Raw genomic sequence first — 18,497 nt, forward strand, 5'->3', positions numbered from 1 at the left:
TAGCTACTTTACCTTCATCTGTAAAACAATGAAAGAAGAAATAAAATCACACTGCCAATGCATTCTTATGCCTTAACTACTACAATTACATTTTGGGCTAGAAAATTATACATTCATCTCAGAGACTAAATGACACAAAATGTATATATGTTCATTTAGCAGCAGAGCATAATGGCTAGAACATTTGACTGGCAACCAGAAGACTTGAATTTAGTCTTGGTTTTACAGGTACTACCAAGTGATTAGGAGACCTTGGCTTCAATTTTTACATTTACACAATGGGGAAGGGTTGAAGTAGATCAGTAGTTTTCAAACCATGTTCCACAGAAGCTTAGAATTTTGCAGAGGCACTTAGAAGTTTCTATAAAAGTTTAATTTCAATTCTCATTAAAAACATACTTTTATTTAAAGTCTATAAGAAAAACAAAATGTACACTAAATATGTTGCACAGTAAATTTTAATGTATATACATTATCAACCTGTGCTCATAGGTTAACTCATTGGTGGAATTTCTCCTACTCCACAAATATACATATATTTGCAACTGTAAATATGCCACTGATTAGGAAGTTTTTATCTGCTCTCGTCTTTTTCTTTTCTTTTTAATCCAGGACTATATTGGCATAAAGGCTGAGATTACATAAAATCTTTATACTGGATGAGAAGACAGATGTTGTCAAGTTCTCCTTTTACTTACATGATCTGGGTATGGAAGCAAATGCAAAGTAGATTTACTATTTTATAAAATGCTTGATAATTACAAAATGGAAGTCTTTAAGTGTTAAGATACTAACAAAGGAGTATGAGGTAGTCATATTTGTACCGTGACTGGAAAGGCAATGGCAGAAAAAAATTCAAGTAGTAGAGGATCATATAAAAGAGAAGGCCAAAAATACTGTGTAGATAAGCACTAGCAGTTAAAATTATACAAGCAGTTTTCTTTTCTTTTTTTTGAGACGGAGTCTCGCTCTGTCACCCAGATTGGAGTGCAGTGGCGTGATCTCGGCTCACTGCAACCTCTGCCTCCTCGGTTCAAGCAATTCTCCCGCCTCAGCCTCCTGAGTAGCTGGAATTACAGGCATGTGCCACCATGCTCCACTAATTTTTGTGTTTTTAGTAGAGATGGTGTTTCACCATGTTGGCCAGGCTGGTCTTGAACTCCTGACCTCAAATGATCTGCCCACATCAGCCTCCCAAAATACTGGGATTACAGTCATGAGCCACCGTGCCTGGCCAAAATTACACAAGCAGTTTTCAAAATTAACATTTACATTTTAAAAAATATTACACTGGATAACATACAGATTGATACAGGCTGTCAATTTTATTAGGACAAAGTCTTTAAGCTGCAGATCTTTCTGAGTTATTTGCAGGGATGTAAGCAGTTGTATCAAAATTTATTCTTTTGTACTAAAGTTTCCTGATTGACATAAGGCAGGTATCAGGACAATTGTAAAAAAAAAAAAAAAAAAAAAAAAGTAATTACAAATATTTCTACCTTAAACTAAAATCCATTGAATAAAAGTTTATCAATGTGGAAATTTTACTGATATTTTAAATAAATTAGATGGCTCAGTTTGATAATGCAGGGCAACACGGCCATACTCACAACTTCAGATAAAATGTTAATGATGAATCAAAACAGGTTTTGGACTCAACATGCAAAATAAAATGAATCTTTCTGTGCTGAAACTGTGAGTTAAAAAGAAGACCTCTGTATTAGTCTGCCCAGGCTCCATAACAAATACCATAAACTGAGTGACTTAAACAGCAGAAATTAATTTTTCTCACAGTTCTGGGGACTAGAAGTCTAAGATCAAGGTGCCAGCAGAGTTGGTGTCTGGTAAAGGCTCTCTCCTTGGTTTGCAGACAGCTGCCTTCTTTTTTTTTTTTTTTTTTTTTTTTTTTTGAGACGGAGTCTCGCTCTGCCGCCCAGGCTGGAGTGCAGTGGCTGGCTCTCCGCTCACTGCAAGCTCCGCCTCCCGGGTTTAGGCCATTCTCCTGCCTCAGCCTCCCGAGTAGCTGGGACTACAGGCGCCCGCCACCTCACCCGGCTAGTTTTTTGTATTTTTTAGTAGAGACGGGGTTTCACCGGGTTAGCCAGGATGGTCTCGATCTCCTGACCTCGTGATCCGCCCGTCTCGGCCTCCCAAAGTGCTGGGATTACAGGCTTGAGCCACCGCACCCGGCCCAGACAGCTGCCTTCTTACTGTGTCCTCACATGGAGGGGCATGGGCAGCTCTCTGGTATCTCCTCTTACAAGGACACCAGTTCTGGTGTCTCTTCTTGCAAGGATACTAATCCTTCCTATCTGATGAAGTCCTACTCTTATCACCTCATTTAACCTTTATTTCTTCCTTACAGGAGGAATTTCTTCAAATATAGTCACATTGGAGGTATAGCTTCAACATGGGAATTTGGGAGGCAGACACAGTTCAATCGTACTAGCCTTTGAGTTATCTGATATTTTCAAAAAATAACACCATTGAACAACTTATATATGATGTTATACTACACATTTATTTGTCTCCAAACAATAAAATTTTTAAACTAGCTGAGAAAATTTGTTGACTTCTCCAGAGTGATTACTCATTAATTAGGAATGTGAGCAACTCAGCTTTGAAACACAAATTTACTATCACTCCCTTTCTGAACATTAGTAAAGCTAAAAAAAAAGATTAGTCAAAATGTTAAAAACAAATCTATTAGTATTTGAAGCTACTTATCTGTATGAATCTCAATTTTTTCACACACTTTTACCTTAAAACCAAATAAAAGTCCTCAACCTCATCAATAGGTTCTTGGAAACTGACTTTAAGTGAAACAAGGTATAATAAAACCAATTTCATCCTAGGCGAATTGACATAAACAAGAGTTAAGTTCCTATGGCATATTTCTGGTCACAAATAATCACCCAACTTCTAAATGAAGACCCCAAACACCTCTAATATTAAACATTGAAATAAATGTGGGCCATACATACATTTAAGAAAGGTTAATAACAACAAGTAAGATTACCCAATTTTTGGTGAATCACTGAATGACGACAGTTGTAGTGGTGGTGGATTAAATCAAGGAATAGATGTTTGCAAGTAGAAAAATTTAAGGAGCACCTCTTCCTACCAGGAATTACAAAACAATCACGAATATGGTGGGCTGGCTGAATGCTTTCATACTGCATCACTTATTGTTGTGCAGTTGTATGATTATCATCTACTTTATAAATCTGTATTTGATAATAGTTTGTATTCATTCATTTTCCAACCTGCTTATTCCAGCTTAGGGTTGCAGGTGGCCAGAGCCTATTCTGGAAGCCTGAGACACAAGGTGAACCGCCCTGGACAGGACATCATTCCATCTCAGGGAGCACACACACACACCAACATTCACTCACACTGGGACCACTTAGTCACACCAATGAACCCAACACATACATCTGTGGGAGAAAACTGGAGTGCCCAGAGAAAACCCATGCAGACATGGGAAGAATGTGAAAACTTCACACAGACAGTGGCCCCAGCTGGGAATCAATTTTTTTTCTCATCAATGTTATAATGCAATTATGTTATTTGAGGACCTGCTGTACTGAAAAACTTTTCCCCTAAGATCAGGAACAAAACAAAGATGCCTGCTTTCACTACTTCTATTCATCATAGTACAGGAAGCTCTAGCTGGAGCAATTAAGGAAAAAAAAAAGGCATCCAAATTAGAAAGAAATAACCTCTGTTCACAGATGATATGATATTATATGCAGAAAGCCCTAAAGGTTACACACACACACACACACACACACACAAAAACTGTTAGACCTAATAAATGAATTCAGCAAAGATGCAGAATACAAAATCAAGACACAAAAATCAACTACACGCTGGGGTGGTGGCATGTCCCTGTAATCCCAGCTATTTGGGAGGCTGAAGCAGATGAACTGCTTGAACTCGGGTGGCGGAGGTTGCAGTGAGCCGAGATCACACCACTGCACTCTAGCCTGGGTGACAGAGTGAGACTTTGTCTCAAAAAAAAAAAACAAAAACAAAAATCAATTATATTTTTATAAATTAACAATGAAAAATATGAAAAGGAAACTAAGAAAAACAATTCCATTTACAATAGCATGAAAAGAATAAAATACTTAGTAATAAATTTAACCAAGGAGGTGACAGACTTGTATACTGAAAACTACAAAACATCGCTGAAAGAGGCTGGGTGTGGTAGCTCATGCCTGCAACCCCAGTGCTTTGGAAGGCAGAGGCAGGAAGATTGCTTAAGGCCAGGAGTTTGAGACCAGCCTGGGCAACAGAGTGAGACCTCATCTCTAAAACAAATAAAAAATTAGCTGAGTTTGATGGCACAGGTGGGAGGATTGCTTGAGCCCAGGAGTTCAAGGCAACAATGAGCTAGGATTGTGCCACTGCACTCCAGCCAGGGCAACAGAGCAAGACACTTTCTCTTAAAAATATTGCTGAAAGAAACTGAAGATGACCTAAATAAATGGAAACACATCCTATGTTCATAGATTAAATGACTTAATATTGTCAAGGTGATACTACTACTAAAAGCGATCTATAGATTCACTGAAATCCTATTGAAATTCCAATGGTATTTTTTTAATAGAAAAAACCATTAATAAAATATCTTTAAAAGGACCAAGAACAGGCAAAACAACCTTGAAAAGGAACAAAGTTAGATGACTCACACTTCTTGATTTGAAGACTTATTACAAGGCCGGGTGCAGTGGCTCAAGCTTGTAATCCCAGCACTTTGGGAGGCCGAAGCAGGCGGATCACAACGTTGGGGGTTCAAGACTAGCCTGACCAACATGATGAAACCGTGTCTCTACTAAAAATACAAAAATTAGCAGGCATGGCAGCATGCGCCTGTAATCCCAGCTACACAGGAGGCTGAGGCAGGAGAATTGCTTGAACCTGGGAGGTGGAGGTTGTGGTGAGCTGAGATCGCGCCACTGCACTCCAGCCTGGGCGACAGAGTGAGACTCCGTCTCAAAACAAACAAACAAACAAACAAACAACCAAAAAAACCCCAACTTATTACAAAGCCACAGTAATCATAAGAACAGATAAACCAACAAAAGAGAATGCAGATCCCAGAAACAAAAATCCTCATATATATGGTCATTTAATTTTTGACAAGGGTGCCAAGGGTACCATTCAATGGGAGAAATGACAGTCTTTTCAACAAATGGTGTTGGGAAAACTGAATATGTACATGCAAAAGAATGAAGTTGGACCCTTACCTAATACCTTACATAAAAATTAACTCAAAATTGATCAAATACCTAAATTTAAGAGCTAAAACTAGAAAATTCTTAGAAGAAGACATAGGGGAAATCTCCATGACACTGGATTTGAAAATGATTTCCTGGATATGACACCAAAAACATATGGGGCAAAACAAAAATAGATAAATTGGACTTCATCAAAATTAAGAACTTTTGTACATCAGAGGATATGATTTAAAAAAAAGTGAGAAGATGACCTACAGAATAGAAAAAAATATTTTCAAATCATATACCTGATAAGGAATGAATATCCAGAATACATGAAGAACTCCTACAACTCAACAACAAAACAGCCTGATTCAAAAATGGGCAAAGGGCTTGAATACATATTCCTCTAGAGAAGATATAAAATGGCTAATAAGCATATGAAAAGATACTCAACATCACTAGTCATTAGGGAAATGCAAATCAAAACCACAACGAGATACCACTTCACATTCTTTAGGATGGCTATTATCAGAAAAATAGAAAATAGCAACAAGCATTATTGAGGATGTGGAGAAACTGGAACCCTTATGCATTGCTGGTGAGAATGTAAAATAATATAGCTGCTGTAGAAAACAGCACAGCAGTTCCTCAAAAAAATTAAACATAAAATTACCATACGATACAGTAATCCCACTTCTAGTTATGTGCCCAAAGTAATTGAAAGCAGGTTCTAGAAAGATATTTGTACACTTATGTTCATAGCAGTATTATTTACAACAGCCAAAATGTAGAAACAACTCAAGTGGCCATCAATAGGTGAATGAATAAACAAAATGTGGTATATATACACAATGGAATATTATTCAGCCATAAAAAGGAATGAAATTCGGATACACATTACAACATGGATGCACTTTGAAAACATCATGCTAAGTTACATAAGTGAGACACAAAAGGACAGATGTTGTACACACTTATCTGATATATCTAGAATAGTCAAATACATAGAGACAGAAAGTAGAATGGTGGTTTCTAGGCACTGGAGGAGGAGAGAAATGGGAGTCATTGTTTAATGGCTACTGAGTTTCAGTTTCACAAGATGAAGAGTTTTGGAGACAGAGGGTAATAATGGTTGCACAACACTGTGAATGTACTTAATGCCACAGAACTGTCCACTTAAAAATGGTTAAAATGGTAAATTTTGTTATATGGATTTTATCCCCATAAAAAATATTTCTCAAATTAAAAAGTGGTAAATAGTAAATTTTGTTAGATATTTTACCACAATAATAAGAAAAACCATATATATATATATGGTTGCAGTGAGCTGAGATCACGCCACTGCACTCCAGCTTGGGCAACAGAGTGAGACTCCGTTTCAAAACAACCAACCAACCAACCAACCAACCAACCAAAAAAACCCCAACTTATTACAAAGCCACAGTAATCATAAGGACAGATAAACCAACAAAAGAGAATGCAGATCCCAGAAATAAAAATCCTCATATATATGGTCATTTGGTCATAAACCAAATATATATATATTTATATATATATATAAATATATATTTAAGTGTATATATATATATTTAAATATATATATATTTAAATATATATATATTTAAGACCTAGTTTCAAGATGAAATTATTTCTAAGGTCCCTTCTAATTCTAAAATTTTATGTGATATGGAGATATCAAGGAGAAAAGAGAAAGAGAATCTATTAATAGTTGAGAAAAAAGCTCCTGACTGAATTAAGAGTGTAACTTTACCTTTTAGTGATTATAAATGGACCGAGAAGCTCTAGCAATGGTAGCAAACTCCAGTGCCTACAGACGACGTGCAGGGAACGTCAGCAGGTGAAGCAGGGCAGCTTGGGTTGGTGGTAAATCTGAGACCATATGCCCTGTCTAAAGGGAGCAGCTGCATCTCTGCCCTGGTGAACTGTCTCCCTGCAGGAATGTGGGCACGGTGCTGGGAGGATTTTCCATTCTTCAAGTGAAACTGAAATTGAGACTTTTATGTGAAACATTGGCATCTAATTGAATCTAAATATTTTTAACACTGCAAGCCAAAGAAGACACATCTGTAGGCCAAGGCATGTGTAGTTAGCTGACTACTAGTTTGTGATACCTTTCATGGAGTGAAGGTAAAAACCCAGAATACAAAAGAAGGAATGGAGGTACTATTCACCAGTGTTTAAAGTTTGATTATGGATAATGATCTAAATCTTTCAAATCCTTATTTTGGAATACTGAATATTATTTTAATTAGGTGTTATTTACTATAGTATGGCTTTGATTGGGCTGGTTTTTAGTGGGGCACTTTGAACATGAGGTTTAGTACCTGGTATATAGCATTTTGTCAATAAGATTTATTAATTTAAATCAGAAGTTCCTATATAATATAGAAAAGTTAATGTAAAGCAGATTTTTAAAACTAACCTATCCTCTGATAAAATGAATGATAATATAATCCATTCAATAATCTATCTTCTGTATCATTATGGGGAAATGGTAAGCCTTCATATTATATAACAAAAAAATCATTCACCTATATTAGGTGCTAGGGATATAATTACTGGCAAAACAAACAAGGTTCCTGTCCTCATAAAGTTTATAATTTTAATAAGGGAGATGGACATTAAGTGTCATTCAAGTAAATACTGAATCAGAAACTGTAATAAATGATATGACTAAAAATCAGAGGATAATCTGAAAAATTATAATGGAAGGACCCAATTCAGATAAGGGAGGGAGTCACAGAGAAGGCTTCTTTAAGGACCTGACCTTTAAAACTAAAACGTAGAGGTATTATGTATGGAGGGTTGAGGAGTTTCAGGTGGGAGAGAAGATGGTGACAAAAGCATTCCAGGAACGCTTGTGTAACAGCCCCAAATAACCAACATTGAAAAAAAAGAGAACATTAAATAGGGGGAAAGATTAAAGTTATTGGAGGTAGAGAGGTGAATGATTTGAGGGGTCATCAATTGTCAATTTTCTCCCTGGAGAAAAGATTTTGAAGAAGGAAATAAACATGAAAAACGAAGGGAAAATTAGGAACTGAGGAGAAATGAACAAAATGGGAGCTAGGAAATAGGCACTGAAATTCTTGTTGATTGTCTACATCCAGTTTCCAGGAGAAAATGAGGAGAGGCGATGCACTGGTTGGAGCAGGTGAACATAATTGGCTGGTGGGGCCCACATTAGTGAAGAGACCACACGGAAGGGTTCTTGTTTGTTTAAAACATTACAGAAGCAACAATTGCTCTTTAATAATTCAAAGACAGCCACCCCACTCCTGTAGTAAAGCACTATTAATCCTCACTGAATGATTTTTACTGGTGAAGATGAGGCTTAGTGACAAGCAAAATCAAGTGGAAGTTCAAGGCAATTACACAAAGAAGTCAGACCAACAGCTTCATTTCAGCCTAAAGTGTCTGCATTTTCCCTTGACATCACTTTGTCCACCATAAACATTAGATATTTTAGAAAAAGTAACAGATTTTTATCACATAATCAGATAGACCCACTGCAATTCCCTGATTCCTAGAATGTAAGCTCTATAAAAGCAGGGATTTTTGTCAATATTCTGATCATACAGCAAAGTTGACAAGAATAAAAATTTCTGTCTGTCCCAGTCACTGCTTTATCAACAGCAACTGATACATAAATGTTTGTCGAATGAATAAATATGAACACAAAACCACTGTCAATTCAGAGTGAAACATAAAAGATAAAAGGAAAAAAAAGGAAAGGAAAAAAGCAAGGAAGGGATGAAACTGGTCATACTTTACATCCTGGCATTCATTCTTGACTCTTTCTCTGCCACATCCCTCACCTAGTCAATCAGCAAATCCTGTCAAACCAACTTCTTAAATAGCTCTTCATTTTCGTGGTCATTTTTGTTATACTATGAGTCTCCTAACTGGTCTTTGTTTTCACTTTTACCTGCCTTGCATTCTATTTTCCATGCTTTTGTCTGTGTTACATGTGAAAATACCACACAAATGGAGAAGATTCTACTAACTTCAGGAGAAACTTTTTATTTCCATAGGTTTTTGGGGAACCGGTGGTATCTGGTTACATGAGTATGTTCTTTAGTGGCGATTTGTAAGATTTTGTTGCACCCATCACCCAAGCAGTATACAATGAACCCAATTTGCAGTCCTTTATCCCTCACGCTCAATCCATCCTTTCCCCTGGGTCCCCAAAGTCCATTGTATCATTCCTATGCTTTTTAGTGCACACAAAGCCCTTTGTAACACCTGGGGTAGCATACACAGCAAGTTGTTAAGAATGTGGACTTCGTGGGCTTGAGAGTGGTGGCTCACACCTGTAATCAGCGTTTTGGGAGGCTGAGGTGGGTGGATTGCTTAAGCCCAGGAGTTTGAGACCAGCCTAGGCAACATGGTGAAACCCCATCTCTACAAAAAATGCAAAAATTAGCTGGGTGTGGTATGTGCCTGTATTCCCAGCTACTAGGAGGGCTGAGGTGGGAGGACTGCTTGGGCCTGGGAGGCAGAGGTTGCATTGAATGGGCAACAGAGTGAGACTCAGTCTCAAAAAAAAAAAAAAAGAATGTGATAATGTGAACTTTGTGAAGATGTAGGTTGGAATATAAGCTGTGCTACTTATAAACGCTGTGGCCTTGTGCTAGTTACTTAATTCTCTGACTCTCAGTTTCCTTTTATTTTCCTTTCTTTCTTTTTCTTTTTTTTTTTTAGACAGAGTCTTACTCTGTTGCCTAGGCTGGAGTATAGTGGCATGATCTTGGCTCACTGCAACCTCTGCCTCCCAGACTCAAGCGATTCTCCTGCCTTAGCCTCCTGAGTAGCTGGGACTACAGGCATGTGCCACCACACCTAGCTAATTTTTATACTTTTAGTAAAAGAAAGGGTTTCACCATGTTGGCCAGGCTGGTCTCAAACTCCTGACCTCAAGGATCCACCTGCCTCGGCCTCTCAAAGTGCTGGGATTACAGGCATGAGTCACCGCACCCAGCCGACTCAGTTTCTTAACATATAAAACAGGATAGTAATCATATCAACTCATATGTTTATTGTGTGGATTAAATGAATGAATACATGTAAACATTTTGCTCAGTATATGGCACATAAAAGCAGTCCGCATTATCTCCTATTGACTGTGATAGTGTTTCCTTATTATGTGTTAAGTATTGGCCACAATGACTTCTTACCACTTTCCAAAGGAACCATGTTGTTTCATGTTATCATACTTTCAGAAATCGTGTTCCCTGTTTTTGAATGTATTCCTTATTTGCTTAACAGCTTTCTACTGCTCCAAGATCCATCCCAACTGTGTTTGCTCCTTTATAGCCTTCACCTACTTCTACAGAATTTACTATTTTCTCCCTTGTGCTATTACGGAATCTTATGCATGGCTCTAAAAATCACCTGTACTCTATGGAGACTATTTCTACACCACTCTGGTTTTTTTTTTGGTGGAACAGGGGTGGGGTTGAATTAATAATCTAGTTTATTTATTTTATTTCTTCTAGAAAAAAAAACGGGAGAGATGTACAGAATGTGCAGGCTTGTTACATAGGTATACGTGTGCATGGTGGTTTGCTGCACCTATTGACCTGTCCTCTAACTTCCCTTCCCTCAACCCCCACCCCTCAAGAGGCCCTGGTGTGTGATGTTCCCCTCCCTGTATCCATCGTGTTCTCATTGTTCAACTCCCACTTATGAGTGAGAACATGCAGTGTTTGGTTTTCTGTTCCTGTGTTAGTTTGCTGAGGATAATGGCTTCCAGCTTCATCCATATCCCTGCAAAGGACATGATCTCATTCCTTTTCATGGCTGCATAGTATTCCATGGTGTATATGTTCCACATTTTCTTTATCCAATCTATTACTGATGGGCATTTGGGTTGGTTCCTAGGCTACTCTGTTTCTTCTCCTAGAATAAGAGCTCCTTGAGGGCAAGTATTTTCACTTACTCATTTGTATTTCCAGCCTCTCATGCAGTGTTGACGCAGAACACACTGAAGCAATAATACAGCCTGGAGTCAGGCTTCATGGCTTCTCCTGGCACTGGCTTTTTCATTGACTGGGTGTGTGACCTAGAGCAAGTTATTTAACATTCTAAATCTGTTTCATTTTCTGCGCAAAGGAAGTAATAGCATCTACCTAACACATAGGGTTGTTGTGAAGATAAATGAGATAATCTATCTAGAAGCACTTAATAAATGTTAATTGCTACTATCATTTTCACTATATTGTATTTTTCATGTCTAGAAATTCCATTTGGATCTTTTTAATATCTTCCACTAATCTCCTAATCATATTCATGTTTTCTTTACATACTTGAGTATATTTATATGATTTAAAATAACTATTTTAAGGTCCTTGTTAGTTAATTCCATCATCTCTGTCATTTCTGGATCTGTGTTTCTATTGATTAATTTTTCTCCTAGTCAGGGGCTGTATTTTCCTGCTTCTTTTAATGTCTGGTAATTTTGTTTTGTTTTGTTTTTGAGACAGGGTCTTACTCTCTGTCACCCAGGCTGGAGTGCAGTGGTGTGATCACGGCTTACTGCAGCCTCAACCTTCTAGGCTCAAGCAATCCTCCCACCTCAGCCATCTGAGTAGCTGGGACCACAGGTGTGCACCACCACACCCGGCTAATTTTTAAAATTTTTTGTAGAGACAGGGTTTTGCCCTGTTGCCCAAGCCGGTCATGAACTCCTGGGCTCAAGCAATCCACTTGCCTTGGCCTCCCAAAGTCCTGGGAGGTAGGCATGTGCCACCATGCCTGGCCTGTCTGGTAATTTTGAATTGAATGTCAGACTTGGTGAATTTTGCATTGCTGAATGCTGGATTTTGTTAAATTCCTTTAAAGATTACTGAATTTTGTTCTTGTATAGAGTTAAATTACTTGCAGATCAATTTAATCCTTTTTGCTTTTAAACTGTTGAGAACTCTACCCAGTCCCCTGTGTGTTTTGAGGTCTTTTCACTATGGCTGGTAGAAGTGTAAATTATACTTAGCCCCTTGTATACTCCAGAAATTGTTTGGCCCACTGTTTTCTGGTAGTTCTTTTTCCAACCCACACATATGCAAAGTTTGTAGCCAAAGATTCTGGAGCTCACTGAACAACTTCTTCCTCTTTTGGATTCTGACCTGTAAATTCTGGCTGCTCCAGCCTCCCTAAACCCCAGTCTCTGCCTCCTCAACTCAATAACATTGCTAAGCTCTTTGACAATCTCTCTCCCTATACTGTTGCTTGGAAACTGCCTCTCAGAATTCACAGTCCCCACCTGCCTATTGCCCAATGTCTGAAAACTGCTGTTTCAGATATTCTGATTCTTTCATTGTTAGCGGCAAGAGGGCAATTCCCTTAGCAGATACTTCTTCACAGATAGAAGAGGAAGTACCTATCATTATTTTATCAAATGAAATATATATATGTATGTATGTGTATGTATGTATATACTCAAAATTAAATTCTAATTGAAAATAAAGTTGGAGAAGGCTCTTTTGAGCCGATATCCCTAAACAGAAGTAAAGATTTACATCAAGAGAATATCAATCTTTGCCAGACTTAGAAAATTCAGATTAATATTCCTACACAGAAAAAATTAGTAAAGTGAGAAGTGTAATTTTAAAGGCTTTTAAAATTCTAATAAAACTTTTTGCTTCCAAGAGCCTAAAGTTGCTTAGATACCAAGAGGTTCATTACAGTCTTCATGAGATTATCTGAAATTTGGACAAGATAATTAGCATCAGTGCTCAGTCATGCAGAAATGATATTATACCCCCGTAATTGCTAAAAACTGGAATAAAATATTTTTTGTCAAAAGGGACCAGGTCCTTAGATTTCTACAAGTGGCTTCGTTTTTAGATACGTAAGCTCTTCTTTTGCTACCTCCCAGAAGAGTTAGTTTCCACTTGATCATGCTCAAGTATGCACATGACATTCTAAGGAAGTTATCTGCAGAAGAACAATGCAGTAGGAGCTCCACTCAGTAGGCAGGTACCTGGCATTATAATTGATAAAATGGGGCTTAATAAATCCTTTCCTTTAGAATCTTGCCTCCAAGAGCTTTCACTCATTTTGGATTAAAATTGGAGATTGACACATTCCGGTTTAGAAAGATGTTCTGAAGTTTCCTAGAAAAAGCTGAGAATATATTAAAGCTACTTAACCAATTATTTTAGGATCACCTAGACACCGATGTTGCATTTAGTCTAAGAAGTCTGAGGCTGTCTGACTAAGAAGCATAACAATAGGCCGGGCATGGTGGCTCACGCCTGTAATCCCAGCACTTTGAGAGGCCCAGGCTGGTGGATCACAAAGTCAGGAGATCCAGACCATCCTGGGTAACAAAGTGAAACCCCGTCTCTACTAAAAATACAAAAATTAGCCGGGCATGGTGGCGGGCACCTGTAGTCCCAGCTACTTGGGAGGCTGAGGCAGGCGAATGGCGTGAACCCGGGAGGTAGAACTTGCAGTGGGCCGAGATCGCGCCGCTGCACTCCAGCCTGGGCAACAGAGCGAGACTCCGTCTCAAAAAAAAAAAAAAAAAAAGAAGAAGAAGCATAACAATAAACAGCCAGCATAAAATCTATGTTTTGTGTTTGTTTATGGCACAAGGAGAAACAGGCAATTTGGAGCTGCTTATTCTTAGCAGCTGGATGAGTCACTGGCAGCTGCTATTAGAAAGATAAAGAAACCCACATCTGCTAAGAGTCCAAATGCTACATGAATCCCTTGTGATAGTAAATACATTCTTGAAGAGGCCCCACTTCTGTATCAGGAAAAAAGTTAAGGCTATCTGAAGACCGTTTTCCATAGTTATCTTCATATGTTGTCTCACAGAAACTAGATCTAGCCATATTCTTCAATATACAGCTGACCCTTGAACAACACAGGTTTCAGCTGTGCAGATCTACACTTTTAGGGGGTTTTTTTTCAACCAAATATGGATCGAAAATACACTATTCTAGGGGTATGAAGCCCTGTATACGGAAGACTGACTTTCCACATATGAGAGTTCCATAGGACTAATGTAGGCCTTGATTATGCATGGATTTTGGTATAAATGGGGGTTCTGGAACCAATCCCTGCATATACTGAGAGATGACTGTACTAGGTGGTCTACAACAAATATTTGCTGACTGAGTAAGGGACTGGGAAAGACAACCTCTGTTAATATAGCACAAGCTTTACCTATACACTCACAGTTCCCAGTTTTGTTTATATAGAGACCAATGGAATAGTGTTTCTGAGTTGCTTCACTTAAAATTGAGTCCACATTGGTTTTTGCCTATTAGTGCATTTATTCTGTAAAGGAAATGATACGATCCTCAGTACACTAAGTACTTCTTTAATAATACTGTAATGGAGATGCATGATCTCCAGAGTTACATGTCAAAGAGGCAATGACAGAAGTAAAAATAGTAGAAATAGCACATCAGCATATTAGTAAATCTGGGTTCTATTTTTAGCTTTGATACTAATCCACCATGAAATGTTTCTGCAAGTTACACAATTTCATTATTTATAAAATGGGCACAATAATACCCACTTTACCTATTTCTTAGGACAGTGGAACTAATAAGATATTGGGTGGAAAAGTTTTAGAAAAGAGTTAGTAACTATATATAAAAGTTTAATAGCTGTATATTTAGTAGCTATTTAGAAAACTTAAAGTTTTGTAGCAGTAGCATTGATTAGAGCATAGTGGGGAATCTCATAAATTCAAAAGCAGGGAGTCTACCTATTCACTTACTATAACCTCAGTGGGGAGGGGAGGGGAAGGGAAGAGAAGGGAGAAGAGAAGAGGGAGGGAGGGAGGGAGGAAGGAAGGAAGGAAGGAAGGAAGGAGCGAAGGAAGGAAGGAGGGAGGGAGGAAGGGAGGGAGGGAGGGAGGGAGGGAAAGAAAGAAAAGTAAAGAAAAGCAAGCAAGCAAGCAAGCAAGCAACTGCCTTAAAGGTATTTATAAAAACACATAATATGAAAGTAGGAGACCAGGCATGGTAGCGCACACCTATAACCCCAGCACTTTGGGAGGCTGAGGTGGACAAGTGGCTTGAGCCCAGGAGTTCGAGACCAGACTAGGTAACATGGTGAAACCCTAACTCTATAAAAAACACAAAAATTAGCCACACATGGTAGTGCACAAATATATTCCCAGCTACTTGAGGTGGGAGGATCACCTGAGCTTGGAAGGTCGAGGCTGCAGTGAGCTGAGACTGTGCCATTGTATTCCAGCCTGGGTGACAGAGTAAGACCCTGTCAAAAATAAAAATTTAAAAAAAAGTTGAAATTTATTCTGTGGCTATTACTTGAAGGCTTTAAAAAAATATTCTAATATTCTTAGGCAGTGGCCCAAGCCAAAAACTTGGAAATTACCACTGGTCTTCTCTCTCATCTTAATGCCAAATCCAATCACCAAATCCTATGGATTCTATCTCTAAAAGCGCCCCTTCCATCTCCATACTGCCTTAGTGTTGGCTCTAATCTCTCACTCAACTACTACCAGACTTCTATGTTCCTTGCCTCCAGTCTAGACCATCTTCTACACTGCCTTTTGAATGATCTTTCTAGAGCTCAGATATTACCACACCACTCTCCTATCTAAAAGCCTTCAAATAAGATGGGGTATGGTGGCTCACGTCTTTAAACCCAGTGCTTTGGGAGGCTGAGGCCTTGAGTTCAGGAGTTTGAGACCAGCCTGGGCAACATAGCAAAACCCTGTCTCTACAAAAACATTTTAAATTAGCTAGGTACGGTGGGCATGGACCTGTAGTCCTAGCTAGCTAGGAGGCTGAGTAAGGAAGATCACCTGAGCATGGAAGCTCAAGGTTATAGTGAACTATGATCAAGCCACTGCTCTCTAGCCTGGGCAACGGGGTCTTTTTTTTTTTTTGAGACAGAGTCTTGCTCTGTCGCCCAGGCTGGAGTGTAGTAGCGTGATCTCGGCTCACTGCAAGCTCCACCTCCTGGGTTCACGCCATTCTCCTGCCGCAGCCTCCTGGGTAGCTGGGACTACAGGCACCTGCCACCACACCCGGCTAATTTTTTTGTATTTTTTAGTAGAGATGGGGTTTCACCGTGTTAGCCAGGATGGTCTCGATTTCCTGACCTTGTGATCCGCCCACCATGGCCTCCCAAAGAGATGGGATTAGAGGCGTGAGCCACCGCACCTGGTTGTAACAGGGACTTAAAAAAAAAAAAGCAAAACCAAAAAAAGCCTTCAAATAACACCCAGAGAATAAAATTTAACTTTTTTGTTTGTTTGTTTGTTTTGAGGCAGGATCTCGCTCTGTCACCTGGGCTAGAGTCAGTGGCATAATCATGGCTCACTGTAGCCTCAACCTCCCCCGGCTCAAGTGATCCTCCTACCTCAGCCTCCCAAGTAACTGTGACTACAGGTATGTGCCACCACACCTGGCTAATTTTGTTTATTTTTTTGTAGAGACAAAGTCTCAGTATGTTGCCCAGGTTGGTCTCAAACTTCTGGGCTCAAGTGATCCTCCTACCTTGGTCTCCCAAAATGCTGGGATTACAGGTGTGAGCCACCACATCCAGCCCCAATTTCTTTTCTTTTCTTTTCTTTTTTTTTTTTTTTTTTTTCTGAGGCAGAGTCATGCTCTGTCGCCCAGGCTGGATTGCAGTAGCACAATCTTGGCTCACAGCAACCTCTGTCCCCCAGGGTTCAAACGATTTTTGTTTCTCAGCCTTCTGAATAGCTGAGATTATAGGAGTGTGCCACCACACCTGGCTAATTTTTGTATTTTTAGTAAAGACGGGGTTTCACCATGTTGGTTTCAAACTCCTGACCTCAAGTGATCCACCTGCCTTGGCATCCAAAAGTGCTGGGATTATAGGCTGAGCCACTGTGCCTGGCCCAATTTCTTTTATATGGCTAAAAAATGATCTTTCAGCAGCTCCGTTATTCCTTCACAGTCTCATCTCCCCTAACCTCCTTCACAAACTTCACACAGACCCTAGACATTCTGACCTGTTACGTAAGTATTCCAGGTTCTTTTGTGCTTCAGCATATGTTCTACCTAGGATGCCCTTCTCTCCTTTATTCATGTGAATGATTCCTACTCTTCCTTCCCAGCTTAGATCAAACAGCCAGTTCTAAGGAGGACCTTCTCTGCTCCACTTTTCTCTCCCTCCTCTAACAACAGTATCCCCATCCCACCCCCATTCAGGAGTTTCTTTCTTTGTATTCACATTATTCCTTGTATTTACTGCATGGCATTTTAATATCTGCCAGGAGCAAGGGCTGTGGAGTCAGACTGCCTGGGTGTAAATCTGGGTCCAGAATTTACTATGTAACCTTGCCAAGTTACTTAACCTCTCTGATCCTCAGTTTCGTTAGTTACAAAATGGGGATTATAGTATCTACCACAGAGAGCCCTTGTAAAGATAAACGAGTTACTACACGTAAAGAGCTACACTTGGCTCTTAATAGGTATCATTAGTGATGGCAGTGGTAATAGTAATATCTTTGACATAAACCAGACAACTCCTCAAAAGTGAGGTATTCTAAATACCTTGAATAGCATGCATTCAAACAATATTTATAGGAACAAAAGAAAAAGTTTGAAAGAGAGAGAGAAAGAAAGAAAGAAAGAAAGAAAGAAAGAAAGAAAGAAAGAAAGAAAGAAAGAGAAAGGAAGAAAGGAAGAAAGGAAGAAAAAGAAAGAAAGAAAGAAAGAAAGAAAGAAAGAAAGAAAGAGAGAGAAAGAAAAAGAGAGAGAGGGAAGGAAGGTAGGAGGGAAGGAAGGAAGGAAGGAAGGATTCGGGAAGACTTACCGCCATTTTTGCCCACAGTTCGGAAGCATCTCCAGAAGGCTCGTAAAAATGATACCCTATTGTGGGGGGTGGCTTGGACGAAGCTGAATTCTCGAAAGAGAATGTGTGTTCCCTGGCATACGCTGTTAAAACTGCAAAGAGAAAAATCAAGAAATCATTGTTAGATGGAATCCAGAAGGCTGGAATCAGAATGAAAAATTGAGACCAGAGAGAACCACTGCCAAAAAGAGGGAATTTTTCTCCCCAACAAAACTCTGAAGTCTAGGTTAGACCTAGCCCTTCTATGGGGAAGTCTCTTCATATAACCATATCTCTCCGAAAACTCTTGGAGGCCATTTCCTCTGAGTGCTTCCCACCTTCCACAGGTACACACAGAGGACATCTAAATCAGTCATTAGAGCATCGCATATGGAGGAAAGCCTTTTAGTCTCTAACTGGATGACACTGGCACTCATATTTTCCTTTTTGGAG

At 39.2% G+C, this 18,497-nt stretch overlaps 1 protein-coding gene across 7 annotated transcripts in view; it reads right to left on the reverse strand.

The window, feature by feature from the left end:
• C14H11orf49 (chromosome 14 C11orf49 homolog) overlaps positions 1 to 18,497 on the reverse strand; it is a 245,848-nt gene that overhangs the window by 102,425 nt on the left and 124,926 nt on the right. For 6 of the 7 annotated variants that reach the window (XM_025356818.1, XM_025356819.1, XM_025356815.1 and 3 more), the window contains exon 3: positions 18,027 to 18,157. The exons of the other annotated variant lie outside the window; for it this stretch is intronic. In XM_025356818.1, coding sequence (XP_025212603.1) covers positions 18,027 to 18,157 — 131 coding nt within the window. The remainder of the gene's footprint in view (positions 1 to 18,026; positions 18,158 to 18,497) is intronic. 7 annotated transcript variants of the gene reach the window in all.

Source organism: Theropithecus gelada, chromosome 14, assembly GCF_003255815.1.
Source record: "Theropithecus gelada isolate Dixy chromosome 14, Tgel_1.0, whole genome shotgun sequence".
Lineage (NCBI taxonomy): Eukaryota > Metazoa > Chordata > Mammalia > Primates > Cercopithecidae > Theropithecus > Theropithecus gelada.